The 16,138-nt window shown below is 54.4% G+C and overlaps 2 protein-coding genes across 7 annotated transcripts in view; both read left to right on the forward strand.

Annotated features, from left to right (window-relative positions):
- EHMT2 (euchromatic histone lysine methyltransferase 2) overlaps nucleotides 1-4,412 on the forward strand; it is an 18,000-nt gene extending 13,588 nt beyond the window's left edge. For all 5 annotated transcript variants that reach the window (XM_017522323.2, XM_017522324.2, XM_017522321.2 and 2 more), the window contains 7 exons: nucleotides 242-386; nucleotides 759-836; nucleotides 1,217-1,332; nucleotides 1,475-1,561; nucleotides 3,087-3,165; nucleotides 3,335-3,510; nucleotides 3,915-4,412. In XM_017522323.2, the coding sequence (XP_017377812.1) occupies nucleotides 242-386; nucleotides 759-836; nucleotides 1,217-1,332; nucleotides 1,475-1,561; nucleotides 3,087-3,165; nucleotides 3,335-3,510; nucleotides 3,915-4,095 (862 nt within the window). In that variant the 3' untranslated portion in view covers nucleotides 4,096-4,412. The remainder of the gene's footprint in view (nucleotides 1-241; nucleotides 387-758; nucleotides 837-1,216; nucleotides 1,333-1,474; nucleotides 1,562-3,086; nucleotides 3,166-3,334; nucleotides 3,511-3,914) is intronic.
- Nucleotides 4,413-5,152: 740 nt separating this feature from the next.
- Nucleotides 5,153-16,138, forward strand: part of SLC44A4 (solute carrier family 44 member 4) — a 15,885-nt gene continuing 4,899 nt past the window's right edge. For both annotated transcript variants that reach the window (XM_017522334.2, XM_037736312.1), the window contains exons 1-13: nucleotides 5,153-5,250; nucleotides 7,139-7,187; nucleotides 8,508-8,581; nucleotides 8,706-8,784; nucleotides 9,719-9,818; nucleotides 9,901-10,026; nucleotides 10,243-10,303; nucleotides 11,726-11,813; nucleotides 11,888-11,971; nucleotides 12,238-12,473; nucleotides 12,582-12,681; nucleotides 13,340-13,432; nucleotides 13,719-13,821. In XM_017522334.2, coding sequence (XP_017377823.1) covers nucleotides 5,214-5,250; nucleotides 7,139-7,187; nucleotides 8,508-8,581; nucleotides 8,706-8,784; nucleotides 9,719-9,818; nucleotides 9,901-10,026; nucleotides 10,243-10,303; nucleotides 11,726-11,813; nucleotides 11,888-11,971; nucleotides 12,238-12,473; nucleotides 12,582-12,681; nucleotides 13,340-13,432; nucleotides 13,719-13,821 — 1,230 coding nt within the window. In that variant the 5' untranslated portion in view covers nucleotides 5,153-5,213. The remainder of the gene's footprint in view (nucleotides 5,251-7,138; nucleotides 7,188-8,507; nucleotides 8,582-8,705; nucleotides 8,785-9,718; nucleotides 9,819-9,900; nucleotides 10,027-10,242; nucleotides 10,304-11,725; nucleotides 11,814-11,887; nucleotides 11,972-12,237; nucleotides 12,474-12,581; nucleotides 12,682-13,339; nucleotides 13,433-13,718; nucleotides 13,822-16,138) is intronic.

Raw genomic sequence — 16,138 nt, forward strand, 5'->3', positions numbered from 1 at the left:
CCCGGCCAGATGCATACTTTTTTAGTGCGAGAATGTCCCATGGAATTTTTGGGGACATACTGTACTAAAAAGCTATTTCTTGTTTATCTGAAATTCCATATTAACTAACTGTCCTGCATCTCACCTGGCAACTTTACTCCCCTGCCCCAGGCCCAGGAACCTCCTCAACTCTCTCCTTATACCTGGAGTAGCCCCTCACCCGCTCTCCAGCCTCCCAGCCCCTTCTCCCCGTCTTCTGCAGGGATGTGGCTCGGGGCTATGAGAACGTGCCCATTCCCTGTGTCAATGGTGTGGACGGGGAGCCCTGCCCCGAGGATTACAAGTACATCTCGGAAAACTGCGAGACGTCCACCATGAACATCGACCGCAACATCACCCATCTGCAGGTGAGTGGGGGCCCCAGGCCTCCCCAGAAGGACACTGAGAGCTGCCAAGTACAGCTGGACAGGCTTTGAACCAACAAGGCCACCTGGCCAAGAGAGTGTTGGCTGACAGGGAGCCCTGGTGTGGGGTCGCATCCGCCCCAGGGGAGGGAACCTTTTCCTATGTCACAGGAAGGTGTCATATGAGCTCCCATTAGCTCTGGGGACACCACCAGAGCAACATACTAATGACCTGTCACCCTAGGACCATCACCACCCACGTTGTAAAACATGGACCCCAAAGAAAAGGATAGTGGTTGGGGAGTTGGGGGAACTGAGAGTAGAGGGGCCCAGACCAATTGTGGGATTAAGCTGACCCCTGCCTCCTCGTCGCAGCACTGCACGTGTGTGGACGACTGCTCCAGCTCCAACTGCCTGTGCGGCCAACTCAGCATCCGGTGCTGGTATGACAAGGTGCGTGTCCCTTGCCTTGGCCACAGAGACCTGGCCTCTCCTTCAGAGGAGCCATCCTCCAACAGGCCAACTCCCTGGGACCTTGTCCCTCATCTCCTACCCTGTGGGAGAAGTGACTGAGAGAACTGGGCAAGGCCTGGGAATCCTGGGACATGGCTGTGACACCAATGGGCGTGTGCCCAGGTCTATGCAAATCAGGGATGATGCTCGTGCATTTCCTACTCTGGGATCTCAAAGTCTGTGTGGCCTTCCCAATCCCATCTTCCCTGTTTCTGAGTCGAGTTCAGTGGTGGGTTTTTCTGTAGAGTCTTGGGGTTCCTTGTGCAGCTGAGGTAGCCCCCACAGAGAAACCACGGTCTTCTCCTCCCTTTGCACCCCAGGATGGGCGATTGCTCCAGGAATTTAACAAGATTGAGCCCCCACTGATTTTCGAGTGTAACCAGGCATGCTCCTGCTGGAGAAACTGCAAGAACCGGGTCGTACAGAGTGGCATCAAGTGAGGCCCTGCTCCACAGCCCTCTCTCTCTCTCTCTCTCTCTCTCTCTCTCTCTCTCCCTCCCACCTCACCCTTTCCTCCCTGTCCCTGGGGCTTTTGGATGGAGGGCTCCATCCAACAGTGCCCTCTCTTCTACCCCCAGGGTTCGGCTACAGCTCTACCGAACAGCCAAGATGGGCTGGGGGGTCCGCGCCCTGCAGACCATCCCACAGGGAACCTTCATCTGCGAGTAAGTCACCGGGGGCATCTTGACATCTGGTGGGAAGGGGACACATGCCCACTGCTGACTGCCAGGGCTCCCTCTCAGCCCCCTGCCCTGATGGGTCACATGTCTCCATCTGGCCACTCTCCAGCCAGCCTTCTCTGACCCCCATCCCTGCAGCTGAGGATGGCACCTGCCTCCACTCTGCCCAGACCACAGAGCCTGTTTTCCCTCCCCTCCACCCTCTCCTTGCCCTTCCTAGCTAGGGAAAGCGCCAGTTTGGGAGACAGACAGACTTGGGTTTGAGCCTCTCTTGGCTTCTGGATGTCCTTGGCCAAGTTACTTAACCTCTTTCAGCCTTATTTTTCTTGTCTGTGGAGTGGAGGTGATAACAGCTACCTTTCTGTCCACCACCTCAGGGTCCCTCCCCATCAGTTCTTTCTCTGCCCAGCATCTGTAATCTCCCTCTTTCTCCTAGCTTCTATCACACGACCCTCAGTCTCACCTTGGTCTCCTTTGGCCTTTCTTTTTTTATTTCTTTTTTTTTTTTGAGATGGAATTTTGCTTTCAATGTCCAAGCTGGAGGGAGTGAATGGTACAATCTCAGCTCACTGCAACCTCCACCTCCCGGGTTAAAGCATTCTCCTGCTTCAGCCTCCTGAGTAGCTAGGATTACAGACATGTGCCACACGCCCAGCTAATTTTTTGTATTTTTAGTAGAAATGGGGTTTCACCATGTTAGCCAGACTGGTCTTGAACTCCTGACCTCAGATGATCCACCTGCCCTGATCTCCCAAAGTGCTGGGATTACAGGCGTGAGCCACCGTACCCGGCCATCCTTTGGCCTTTAAAAAATATAGTCTTCTAGCCCTGCTTGCCTGTTCAAGAGACCATCCAGTTTCTCTCCATCATGTCATCTCAACTTCTCGGGCAAGCAGCTCCTTCCTGCTGGGCCTCAGTGTCCCCACCATCCACTCCACTGTCTGTCCCTGCCAAAATCGGCCTTTGCCCTTCCCACTCTGCTGAAGCTGTCTCTTGACAGTCACTCCCCACCCCATGTCGTCTGCATGTGTCTCAATCTCCTGGCGTCTGCTCACCCCTCGTTAGGCAGCTGACTCCTCTCCTCCCTCTGGTGTTCAAATGTAGGTGCTCTTGCCCCCACTCATGCCCCACACTCCTTGCCACTTGTGCATCTCTAGCTTTTCCTGCAGCCCTGACCCCTCTCCTGTCCGACATTGCCCGTTCTTGCTGGGTGGTTCCTAGTACACAAACCTCTCTGTGTCCAAACCCAAACTTCCCCACCCAGGCCAACTGCCCCTGCACACTAATTCCCTTAACCACAGAGCCACGCGTCTGTCGCTGTGCTGACTGGAGGCTTTCTCTGCCGAGCCTGGAATGCTGCCCTTTCCACCACTGCTGCTCCAGGCTTTCCCTCACCTACACCTGCCAGCCCTGCCTATTCCAGATTCCACGGGCTTGTGAGGAGATAGGGGCCTGGAGCCACCTCCTAGTAGCCCACACAGCTTCAGAACCATGGATTCCTGTCCCACAGGTATGTCGGGGAGCTGATCTCTGATGCTGAGGCTGACGTGAGAGAGGATGATTCTTACCTCTTCGACTTAGACAACAAGGTGAGCAGGAAACCCTCCTTACCCTGCTGTTCCCCAGGGCTAGCTTTCAGGAGCTCCTGAGAAGTCAGCAAATGGAAACCTGGGGAGGGACTGGGGAGTCAATGGGTGGGGAGGGCGATCAGGCAAGCAGGGTGGGGGGAGATGTGAAGAGTGCCATCCTCCCCCACAGGATGGAGAGGTGTACTGCATTGATGCCCGTTACTATGGCAACATCAGCCGCTTCATCAACCACCTGTGTGATCCCAACATCATTCCCGTCCGGGTCTTCATGCTGCACCAAGACCTGCGATTTCCACGAATCGCCTTCTTCAGTTCCCGAGACATCCGGACTGGGGAGGAGCTAGGGTGAGACTCTAGGGGTCTCTAGGGACTCTGCCAGGGCTTCAAGATGCAGCAAGCCTGGGACCTGAAGGCTGGTGTGTACCTGGTGTCCAGACGTGGATTAGTGCAGAGCTTCTCAGATTTCAGTATACATAAATATCTCCTGTAGGACTTGGTGAAACAGTCCTGAGCCTCGCGGAGAGAATCTGATTCAGTAGGTTTGGGATGGGGCCCAGGATTCTGCATTTCTAGCAAGTCCCCAGGCAGTGCTGATGCTGCAAGTCCATAGAACATACAGGGGGCTCAGAGCCCATCTGGAGAACATGGGGTGGGTGCAGGGTCCCTCTTAGGGAGTGCCATCCACAGGGTCTTTGGGGTGGGCTCTCGGCTGGGTCCAGGTCCCACAAGCTCTTGTTTTCCTCTGACAGGTTTGACTATGGCGACCGCTTTTGGGACATCAAAAGCAAATACTTCACCTGCCAGTGTGGCTCTGAGAAGTGCAAGCACTCAGCCGAAGCCATTGCCTTAGAGCAGAGCCGTCTGGCCCGCCTGGACCCACACCCTGAGCTGCTACCCGAGCTCAGCTCCCTGCCCCCTGTGAACACCTGAGAACGGACCACACCCTCCCTCCCCAGCATGGGCCACAGCTCAGCCGCCTCCACTGCCACCAGCTGCTCACAGCCCATGCCTGGGGGTGCTGCCATCTTCTCTCCCTACCACCCCTTCACACATTCCTGACCAGAGACCCCAGCCAGGCCCTGGAGGTCTGACAAACCCTCCCTCCCAGAGCTGGTTCCTCCCTGGGAGGGCAGCTTCAGGGCCACCCTCCTGTTCCCCATCCTCAGTTGAAGTTTGATGAATTGAAATTGGACCTCTATGCCAACTGGTTTCTTTTGTTCTCAATAAATGTTGGGTTTGGTAATAAACCGTGATTGTTGTGTTGGGGTGGGGAGGAATCATACTCAGAGGGAAGGTGGGTTCAAGGGCCAGAAAGGGATGGGAAGCAGGCTGGATGGGTGTGGCTGATGTGACAGCCAGTGCAGGGTGCCGGTGGGGTGGGAGGTGCAGGCAGCCACCATGAAAATCCAGTGGAGGGATTACAAAGGGCCAATTTCCCAGGCGCAGTGGCTCACACCTGTAATCCCAGCACTTTGGGAGGCCGAGGCCGGTGAATTCACCTGAGGTCAGGAGTTTAAGACCAGCCTGGCCAACAAGGTGAAACCCCGTCTACTCAAAATACAAAAAATTCTCTGGGCGTGGTGGCAGACCCCCGTAATCCCAGCCACATGGGAGGCTGAGACAGGAGAATCGCTTGAACCTGGGAGGTGGAGGTTGCAGTGAGCCAAGATCGTGCCATTGCACTCCAACCTGGGCAACAAGAGCGAAACTCCATCTCAAAAAAAAAAAAAAAAGCCAATTTCCACACTTTAATCTTCGGCAGGAGTGTGTTGGCAGTGTACGGCAGTTAAGGTAGTTTGCAAGATCATGAAGCGTTTTCTTATCAGGGCATGACAGGTCCTTCACACTGTGGTCCGCAGTGCCCCCAGGAAATGGCTCTGAGCCCCTGTCCCAGGCTGCAGCTTCCCGCTGAGCACAGAGTTGAGAAGAAGGAACTAGAGTGTGTCGGGGACCACAGGCGGGGTGGGGCTGTGACGTGTGGGAGGGCGGGGCGGGCGGCAGGTAAGACGCCAGGTCTCCAGGGCTCCAATCACTCCGGAGACTGAGCCATGGGGGGAAAGCGGGACGAGGATGACGAGGCCTACGGTGAGTCTGGGGCGAGGCCCAGGACCCCGTGGAGGGAGGGAAGGACAGGTGCTGTGGAATAGTGGTTGGAGCTGGCTCCAGGGAGAGGAACTGAGGAAAGTCCTGTGTTCCTGAGAGGAGGGCCCGGGAACCGGGAGCCATGGAGGGAGGGAGTCAGGGTCCTGGGAGGAGGATGGGCTGGGGGCTGGGGCTGTTGCTGGGAGCCCATGGGGAGTGGAGCTGGGTGCCTCTGAGGAGTTGGGGCTGGGGTCCTTGGGAGGAGAAGGGGGATTTCAGGCCTGGACCCTGGGTCCCTGAGGGCAGGGCCCTGGGAATCAAAGCCAGGATGGAAGGTGGCAAGTTGGGGCTCTGAGCAGAATGGGGCAGGAGGCTGGGAGCGTCCTGTGCTATGGAATCTGCTGCGCGTGAGGCTAGGGTCCCTGTAAGGAGGAGGACGTTCAGCCTGGACTCTGGGTCCCTGAGAGGGAAAGCTGCCTGTGGCCTGCCCGCTCCCTGTGAGGGCTGAGGGGACCCTGAGTGGGCCGGGTTCTGCCTGCCGGGGTCTCTGGGAGAAGTGGCAGGGGGAGTGGGTTCTGCTGGGGGTCCCTGAGAGGAGTTGGGGCTGAGGGTCTTTGTGGAAAGGGGGCTGGGGGCCTACCTAGGGGTCTCTGTGAGGAGCTAGGAGCAGGGGCTGGTCTTGGGGTACTTTGAGGAATAGGCCAGGGCCCCTGGGGTTCCTGTGAGGGGTGAGGCCTGAGGCCTGAGGGGAGAAACGGCAGGGAGCCTGTTTCCAGAATCTCTGCAAGGAACATGGCTGGGGTTCTGAGGAGAGAGGAAGCTGGGGACCTGTCTCCAGATCCTCATGAGCAATGAAGACCGGGGACTCACCTGCGGAGGCCCCTTAGGACTCTGAGTTCTGAGCTTCTGGTCTGAAAGGGAGGGAACCCCCAGGAGGGGACTCCTTTAGGAGAGGCCTTGAGTCCCTTGGGGCACAGGGGAGTCGGCAGTGAGGACTCCCGAGTAGACTTCCTGGAGCGGCTTTGGGTCAATCATTGTCCATGAGCCATGGAGGGACAGAGTCCAGGGTACCTGGGGAGAGCAGACCCCACCCGCCCCTTCCCAGACTCCTGCCCAGCCTTCACCCTCCCTCCTCAGTGCCCACAGGAACCCTGACTGCCCGGCACCCCTCCTCCCTGTGTGTGTACTCAGGGAGGACCAGGAACTAGACGTGTCTGCAATCTCTATGGCCGGGCTCAGGTGTCACTCTGACTGCTGGCCCAGAGCCCAGAGCACACCGTGGCCAGGGGACTGAGGTCCTACCAGAGTGAGGATGTACAGGGCCACCTCCCTCCCCAGGCTCTGCTGGGGTTGACATCTTTGGCTCCAATTTCTTTCCCCATAGCCTTAAGCCAGAGTGTAGGGCAGAGCCTGGGGCAGATGTGGGAAGAGGCTATGACCTCCCTGAGGGGCTGCGGGTCTGCGTGCTCCTTAGGGAGGTATTAGGGAGGAGAGAGGACTGAGGATGAGGGCATGAGAGCCCGTGGGAGTCCCACTTCCCAGCTGGAGGGAGACTCAGGAGAACTGTGCCAGGGTGGGCAGGGGACCAAGGCCATTTCCCAGGCAGACTGCCTTGAGGTGTGAGCCAGAAACTACAAAGGCCTTCCTTCCCCTCCCTGTGGCTGCCTGGGTGGAGTTCCCAGGGAGCTGCTGAGCTGCTGACCAGGCCTGGATCCTACCCTTCCTGCTCCCCAGTTTTTCCCTCCTGCCAGTCCTGCCCTAGTCCATCTCCCTCCAAACACCTGAAGCCTGGGTAGGGTCCTGGGGCTGGGAGGACTCAGCAGGGCAAGATATGCAGAGAGAGAGACTCACCCTCCATGCCCTTTTCCATGCCCCTTTCCACGTCCCTCAGGGAAGCCAGTCAAATACGACCCCTCTTTTCGAGGCCCCATCAAGAACAGGTGAGCTCTGGGCACTGCCCTGGGGGCTGCTGGGGGTGGTGGGTGCAGTGTGGAATCCAATATTTGCTTTGTATTTGCTAAAATATTAGTAAGACACTTGTGAAAAAGGGAAACTCCTGCCCAGGAGGGTTGTGCCCTGCACAGATTGCTGTGTCTGGAGCAGGCATCCAGGGCTTCCCTGTTCTGGGGGCATGTTCTGCTTCTTAAGTGCCTGCTACACAAGTGTGTGCATTTGGGGAGAATTCACCCAGTGGAGCCCTTGCAAGTTGTGTGCTTTTCTGTCTTTAACCTCAGAAGAAAGTTTACCCACTCAGAAAAAAAAAAGTTTTCTTTGTTTTTGTGTTTTGGAGATAGGGGCTCACTGCAGCCTCGACCTCTTAGGCTCAAGTGATCCTCTTGCCCCAGCCTTCTGAGTAGCTGGGACTACAGGCACATACCATCACACCAGGCTAATTTCTTTGAGATGGGAATCTCACTGTGTTGCCCAGGCTGCTCTCAAACTCCTGCGCTCAAGGAATTCCCCTGCCTCAGCCTCCCACATAGTGGGTATTACTGTCATGAGCCACAGTGCCTCGCTAGGTTTTCTAAATAAAATAATATAGAATTGGGCCGGGCATGGTGGCTCATGCCTGTAATCCCTCACTTTGGGGAGGCCAAGGCAGTGGATTGCGTTGAGGTCAGGGGTTCAAGACCAGCCTGGCCACGTGGTGAAACCCTTTTTCTACTAAAAATACAAAAATTAGCTGGGTGGTAGTGGCACGCGCCTGTAATCCTAGGTATTTGTGAGGTTGAGGCAGGAGAATTGCTTGAGCCTGGGAGGCAGAGGTTGCAGTAAACCGAAATCACGCTACTGCACTACAGTCTGCGTGACAGAGTGAGATCCTGTCTCAAAATAATAAAAACAGGCCGGGTGTGGTGGCTCACACTTGTAATCCCAGCATTTTGGGAGGCTGAGGTGGGTGGATCACAAGGTCAGGAGTTCGAGACCAGCCTGGCCAATATGGTGAAATCCTATCTCTGTTAAAAATACAAAAAAATTAGCCAGGCGTGGTGGTGTGCACCTGTAGTCCCAGCTACTTGTGATATTGAGGCAGGAGAATCGCTTGAACCTGGGAGGCAGAGGTTGCAGTGAGCCAAGATCGTGCAACTGCACTCCAGCCTGGGCAATGGAGCAAAACTCCATCTCAAAAAATAAAAATAAAAATAAAGCCTACTGATGCCCACACTCCAGCATCCCCCAACTCTCTAACCCTTGACCCCTTGAGACCACAAGCCCCAGCTCCCAAGGCTCCTTAGCTCAGACTCCCATTTCTCTCTCAGGAGCTGCACAGACGTCATCTGCTGCGTGCTCTTCCTGCTCTTTATTCTAGGTTACATCGTGGTGGGGATTGTGGGTGAGTTTCCCGCTGTTCGGAGCCGGGGTAGTGGGTGGGGGCAGTAATCCAAGGAGGGACCATTCCCATAACTGCCCCACTAAGTCCCTGCCCTCCAGTGACTCATCTGTGCCTCTGTCTCCAGCCTGGGTGTATGGAGACCCTCGGCAAGTCCTCTACCCCAGGAACTCTACTGGGGCCTACTGTGGCATGGGGGAGAACAAGTGAGTATAAAGGCAAGAAGAGGAGGGCAAGAGACACCCCCCAACTCAGGCTCCAGACCTGTCCGTGCTCTTCCACAACCTTCCCCTGTTGTCCCCACCCCACCTCAGCCTCCCTGAATCTGACCACTCCAGGCCACGTTGAGAACCGTTGCTGGACAGTTAGCTTCTTGAGTCCCCCCAGAAATGGGAGGCAATGGAGAGTTGTGTTAAGTTTATGAGTTTTACAGTTCAGAGATTGGTGTTTGGATCCCCAACTGAGTCAAGTTTTAGTTGTGTGGCCTTTGCAAGTGACTCAACCTCTCTGAGATTTGATTTCCTTATCTGATATTCAAGGAGGATTCCAGAAGCAATGCTAACAGTCTTCACATGTCCAATAAGTAATAAAACCTGTAATATTTATATAGCATTTACTATGTTCCAGGCAGGCAGTAAACTTTACACACACAAGCTCATTGAAATCTCATGAGGCAGGCACTATTTTTTTTATGTGTAATAGAACCAAGACCAAGAACAAGTAATTTGCTCAAGGTCATAAAGATGATATGAAGTCATGTAGCTCCAAGTTCATGCTCTGAGCCATTTGTTAGCTGTTGCAATGCTGAATTACTCTGAGAGATCTTCTAGGCATCTCCCTACCTCCTCAGCTGAGCTACGGATAGGACCTGGGGGTGACTGGTCTGGGCCACGCTGGGCCCACTATTCTCTTAAGAAACCACCCTATGGCCGGGCGTGGTGGCTCACGCCTGTAATCCAAGCACTTTGGAGGCCAAGGCAGGCGGATCACCTGAGGTCGGGAGTTCAAGACCAGCCCGACCAACATGGTGAAACCCCGTCTTTATAAAAAAAGAAAAAAAGAAAGAAACCACCCTAGCGGTCCCTCCCCTCCTCCGACACCTGACCAGGCCCTGATGCACATGCATCTCCCCTCCCACAGAGATAAGCCGTATCTCCTGTACTTCAACATCTTCAGCTGCATCCTATCCACCAACATCATCTCAGTGGCTGAGAATGGCTTACAGTGTCCCACACCCCAGGTCAGAGCCTGGGCCCTGCCTCTGCCCCAGATCTCACCCAGGGTCTCAAGTTCCAGCCCCTTAGCATTCTCTCCACCCCCAGGTGTGTGTGTCCTCCTGCCCAGAGGCCCCATGGACTGTGGAAAATAGCCAGTTCTTGCAGACTGTTGGGGAAGTCTTCTATACAAAAAACAGGAACTTTTGTCTGCCAGGGGTACCCTGGAATATGGTGAATACTGCCCCTAACTTCATCACTGTCACCCAGGAGGACCCAGAGTGGGCACAAGTGGGAGGAGGAGTTGGGTAGATAATCACCAGGTTGGCTTTCCTGGTGGGGAGTGTGGGACAGGCTAAGCCCCATGGTGGTGGTGGTGAGGGGACCCGCTTCTTCATCCCGCTCTGTGTCTGTGTGTCTGTCTGTCCTTTCCCCCACTTCCTGCCACAGACAGTGATCACAAGCCTGCAACAGGAACTCTGCCCCAGTTTCCTCCTCCCCTCTGCTCCAGGTAAGAAGCACAAATTCCTTCCTCAGACATCATGTCGTCCAATGTTTTTATTGCTCAAATAAAGAAATTAGGCCAGAGACAGTGAAGTCACATAGCTTGTTGATGGCAAAATTGGAATTAGCATCAGGTCTTCATTTTTCTCTTGTTATGTGGCCTTGCAGTCAGACCATCAGTGTTTTGGGAACCTACTATGTGCCAGGTGCTGGGGACAGAGGCAGGGTACATAACAACTGCTCCCTGCTTCAGCTACATTCTAGGCGAAGAGATCAGAGTTGTTCACAAAGAGACTATATGAAAATGACAGCGGGGTGCAGTGGCTCATGCCTGCAGTCCCACCTGCTCAGGAGGCTAAGGCAGGAGAATCACTTGAGTCCTGGAGTTTGAGGTTACAGTGAGCTATGATTGTGCCACTGCACTCCAGCCTGGTCAATGAGTGGGAGACCCTATCTCTAATAAAATAAGTAGGCTGGGTGTGGTGACTCACACCTGTAATCCCAAGACTTTGTGGGGCTGGGGTGGGAGGATTGCTTGAGCCCAGGAGCTCAAGGCCAGCCTGAGTAACATAGCAAGACCCCATCTGTACAAAAAACTTTTTTAATTCACCAGGTGTGGTGGTGCACACCTGTAATCCCAGTTGCTTGGGAGGCTAAGTGGGGAGGATTGCTTGAGCCCAGGAGTTCAATGTTGCAGTAAGCTATGATCGTGCAGCTGCACTGCAGCCTGGGTGACAGAGCAAGACCTTGACTCAAAAATAAATAAATAAATAGAATGTAAATGACAGAGCAAGCCTGCCTGGCAAAGTTGTTGCAAGGATGGCAGTAAGTGGCTCTGTAGGCAAAGGAGATAGGGATAAGGACAGAAGGCTTCCTGGAGGAGGCAAGATGGAGCTGGAGTTGAACAGGGAGTCATGGATGGGATACCTGGTGGAAAGAGTGCCCTGAGAGAGAGGCACAGTAAGCTCAAAGATATAGAGGAGAAGGGAACATGGGCTGGACTTGGACAGCAAGGCCTGGAAGCCTGGCTGCGAGTGTGGACACAATCTCTGGGGTAGAGCCTCTGGGGATATCCAAATCACAGAGAGACTCAGAGCCCTGGAGTGACCAAGTCCAGGCTGTGCCACGGTCTCCCTGGCACTCCACTAGGGTAGAGGGCAGATGGAAGGGTGGCGGAGTGTTCTAAGAGTTGAGGCCAGCAGAGAGGAGGGTCCAAACCAAGGCAGCGGCAGGGAAGGGAGGAAGGGGATGGACTGGGCTCCACAGGGCAGGAGCCTGTTTGACTGTGAAATCAAAAGCAGCCCGTTGAGGAACACAAAGCCCATCACCCTTGCCTCCCCTGACAGCACTGTGGACTGGGAGGGGGCCAGGGACCCTCCAGGCAGAGCTCCTGGCCCCCCTCACCCAGCAGCCCGACTCTCCCCTACAGCTCTGGGGCGCTGCTTTCCATGGACCAACGTTACTCCACCTGCGCTCCCAGGGATCACCAATGGCACCACCATAGAGCAGGGGATCAGGTAGGCACCTCCCTCCCCGACCGTGGCCTCACCCCTTCCACCCACAGCCCTATCTAACTCTGTCTCCCCAACAGCGGTCTTATCGACAGCCTCAATGCCCGAGACATCAGTGTTAAGATCTTTGAAGATTTTGCCCAGTCCTGGTATTGGATTCTTGTGTGAGTCACCAAAGTCCCCTCCTCTCACGTCCTTGCCTTCTCCCTCTCTGATCCTCTATCCCCTCCCCCAATGTCTGAAACACAGGCTTTGGACAGAGGGGGAGGAGCCAGAGCTCAGAATGGATTCCAAGCCCAACAGGATTTATAAGGGAAAGAGGCCTAATCTGGGGACATTGGGTGGTGTATGGAAAGGCAGTGGGGGCCTTTGAACGGGGAAAGATTTGAGGGTCCAGGGCTGAAACTCACTGTTCTCACCCTGCCTGCAGTGCCCTGGGGGTGGCTCTGGTCTTGAGCCTACTGTTTATCTTGCTTCTCCGCCTGGTGGCCGGGCCCCTGGTGCTGGTGCTGATCCTGGGGGTTCTGGGGGTGCTGGCATACGCCATCTACTACTGCTGGGAGGAGTACCGAGTGCTGCGGGACAAGGGCGCCTCCATCTCCCAGCTGGGTTTCACCACCAACCTCAGTGCCTACCAGAGCGTGCAGGAGACCTGGCTGGCCGCCCGTGAGTGTCCTGCCCACCCCCAAGCCACCAGCTGCCCAAGGACTGCCCTGGGCCCTGCCCCACCTTGGCCCTGGCCCTGACCTAGGTCTGCCTGCCCGTCCTCTGCAGTGATCGTGCTGGCCGTGCTGGAAGCCATCCTGCTGCTGGTGCTCATCTTCCTGCGGCAGCGGATTCGTATTGCCATCGCCCTCCTGAAGGAGGCCAGCAAGTTAGGGCCTGCCTGGGAGGGAGACGGGGCTGAGGACAGGGTGGACCCAGGACGGGGTTGCTAGAGAGGTGGCAGGGAGCCTCAGAGGAGAAGGGAAGCATAGCACAGTGGCGAACACTGCTGTGGCTTCGCCTTTCTGAGCCTCTGTTTCCCCATCTGTAAAATGGGGGTAACAATAATTCCTGCCTTCTAGGGTTGTCGTGAGGATTAAATGAGTGCCTAGAACAGGACATAGGCCTTCTTGAGAGGTTGGTGGGAGTGGTGGTGGCTGAGTGGAATGGCGGAAATCCAGGCCAGGAGGAGCAGCAGCTTGCTCCCGACCAAGAACTGCCACACATACCTGCCAAGGGATCACACTTGGGGGTGATCTTCCCTTACTCCACCCAAAGCTGCCCCAGGTGGCTTCTCTGTGAGTGTAGTTTCCTCTAAGGGTCCTGTGAGCCTGATTTATTCAGTTCTGTTTATCCAGTGAGCAGCCAGTACGCCTAGCTTTGCACCAGGCCCTGGAGACACAGATATGAAAGACAATGTCACTGCCCCAGCTGCTCCCACCCTGAGGGAGCGGGGCAGGCCCCTATGAGGGCAGAGTGGGGTCAGCCCCTTGAGAAGATGGATAGCTGGGGGCGGTGCCAGTGGACAGCTCTTGTCTCCCCTGCAGGGCTGTGGGACACATGATGTCGACCATGTTCTACCCGCTGGTCACCTTTGTCCTCCTCCTCATCTGCATTGCCTACTGGGCCATGACCGCTCTGTATCCTCTGCCCATGCAGCCAGCCCCTCTTGGAGTCCTGGGGGGTGATGGAAAACAAAGCAATACTTGCCCAATACAGAGCCTTGTTGTCACTGGAGGAGGTACCTCTTTTTCTGGGCAAATACAGCAGCCTGTGCCTGAACAGAGTTGAAAGAGTGCACACAGGCTGAATTTCAGCCCTCTGTGTGCAGCAAACGATCTGTGCAAGCACCTATGAACAGATCCCTAAGGAGTGAGTGGCCTGTGTGGACCTCATGTATCCATGCTTTCCTTGACTCCCCTCCGGGTACCTGGCTACATCGGGGCAACCCCAGTATGTGCTCTGGGCATCCAACGTCAGCTCCCCTGGCTGTGAGAACGTGCCAATAAATACATCATGCAATCCCATGGTAAGAGGAAGTGGGGGGACACAGAGGTAGGACTAGTAGGGCCAAGGGGCTGGAGGGGTCACATTCCTCATTGTACAGGAGAAGACTGAGGCCACAGAGGGCAAGAAACTCATTCAAGATCCACACCCAACCCCCAGCAGAGCTAGAAGGAACCAGTCCCCAGAACACATGGTACTCTTCCTGTTGAGCTATCTGTCATACAGGGAGGGAAACTGAGGCTGGGAGAGCTGGCATGCTGTCCCTGAAGGCATAGCCAAGCCTGGATACCAGGGCTTACTCAACCCTGCCCTAGGACATTTCTGTCTCTTGAGGACCATCAACCACTTCACCTTCTGAGTCTCAGCCCAATCCTATTTGTTTATTTATTTATTTACATATTTTATTTTGAGATAGGGTCTCACTCTGTCGCCCAGGCTGGAGTGCAGTGGTGCAATCTCAGCTCACTGTACCCTGCATCCCCCAGGCTCAAGCAATTCTCCCACTTCAGTCTCCTGAGTAGCTGGGACTACTAACATGTGACACCACACCCGGCTACTTTTAAGGTTTTTGTAGGGGCAAGGTCTTGCTGTGTTGCCCAGGCTAGTCTTGAACACCTGGGGTTGCCCCGAGGTAGCCAGATACCCAAGCTGCGGCTCAACCTCCCAAAGTGCTGGCATTATAGGAGTGAGCCACCACACTCGGCCCCACTCCTCTGTAAAACAGGCATAATCTCAATACCCATCCCTGGGGTGGCTGAGAAGATGAAATGACTTTGGGCACATAAAGTCCTTAGTACAATACCTGGCACCTGATTAAGGCTCGATAACAGGTTGGATTGTTTTGCTTTGTTAAGTCTTCCTCCTTTGGAACACAGAGCCCTAGGTAGTAGCCAGGTGGGACTCCCTGGGGGGGACCTGGAAGAGAAGCAGCTTCCCAAATCTCCCCTGTGAGGTTTCCAGGGAGTGGCACTGGTCTGCTGGGAATTCACTCTTCTCAAACCTGTCTTATCTTCACCTTGTCTGAGCTGGGAGCATGAGCTGTGCTTCAGGCATTAGCCCCACCCCTATTAAAAAGGGGAGGTTTATTTACATGTATAGAGGACCCACTATGTGTCAGGCACTCGGTATACAAAGCCCAAAATGATGTGGTTCTTTTTCTTTCTTTCTTTTCTAATGCAGGGTCTCACTCTGCTCTGTTACCCAGGCTGGAGTACAGTGATGCAATCATGGCTCACTGTAGCCTTGACCTCCCAGGCTCAAGTGATCCTCTCACCTCAGCCTCCCAAGCAGCTGGAACTACAAGAGAGTGCCACCATGCCTTTTTTTTTTTTTTTTTTTAAGAGATGGGGTTTCATGCCGGGCGCGGTGGCTCACGCATGTAATCCTAGCACTTTGGGAGGCTGAGGTGGGTGGCTCACCTGAGGTCAGAAGTTCAAGACCAGCCTGGCCATCATGATGAAACCCCATCTTTAAAAAATAAAAAAAAGAAATGGGGGTTTCACTATGTTGCCCAGGCTAGGCTTGAACTCCTGAGCTCAAGTGATCTTTCCACTTCAGCCTCCCAAAGTGCTGAGGCATGAGCATGAGCTACCGTGCCTGGCCAAGAATCTTGTAATTTCTGAAATAGAGTGTATGTTGGAAATTTTGTAACAAAAAAATAAGTCACTTTCCATGCTGTATGTAATTGTGGATTTCTGTCAATTTTTTTTTTTTGAGACAGAGTCTCGCTCTGTCATCTAGGCTGGAGTACAGTGGCATGATTTCAGGTCACTGCAACCTCCACTTCTCGGGTTGAAGCAATTCTTCTGCCTCAGCATCCTGAGTAGCTGGGACCTCAGGCGTGTGCCACCATGCCCGGCTAATTTTTGTATTTTTAGTAGAGACAGTATTTCACTGTATTGGTCGGGCTGATCTCGAAACCCTGGCATTGTGATCTTCCCACCTCAGCCTCCCAAAGTGCTGGTATTAAAGGCTTGAGCCACCATGCCCAGCCTTCTGTCAGTCTTTACCTCTAGATCACAAGCAAGTTGAAAACAACACTCACATCATACCTGGCACAGTTGCTCATGCCTGTAATCCCAACACTTTGGAAAGCTGAAACAGGCATATTGCTTGAGCCCAGAAGTTTGAGACCAGCCTGGACTTTTTATAAAGTGGAAAAAAATTAGCAGGGCATGGTGGTTCACACCTGTAGTCTCAGCTACTCAAGAGGCTGAGGTGGGAGGATCACTTGGGCCTGGGAAGTTGAGGCTGCAGTGAGATCGTGCCATTGTATTTCAGCCTGGGCAACAGAGTAAGACCCTGTCTTTACAAAAATTTTAACTTTTTTTTTTTTTTTT

This window comes from Cebus imitator, unplaced genomic scaffold, assembly GCF_001604975.1.
Source record: "Cebus imitator isolate Cc_AM_T3 unplaced genomic scaffold, Cebus_imitator-1.0 Scaffold24, whole genome shotgun sequence".
Classification (NCBI taxonomy): Eukaryota; Metazoa; Chordata; class Mammalia; order Primates; family Cebidae; genus Cebus; species Cebus imitator.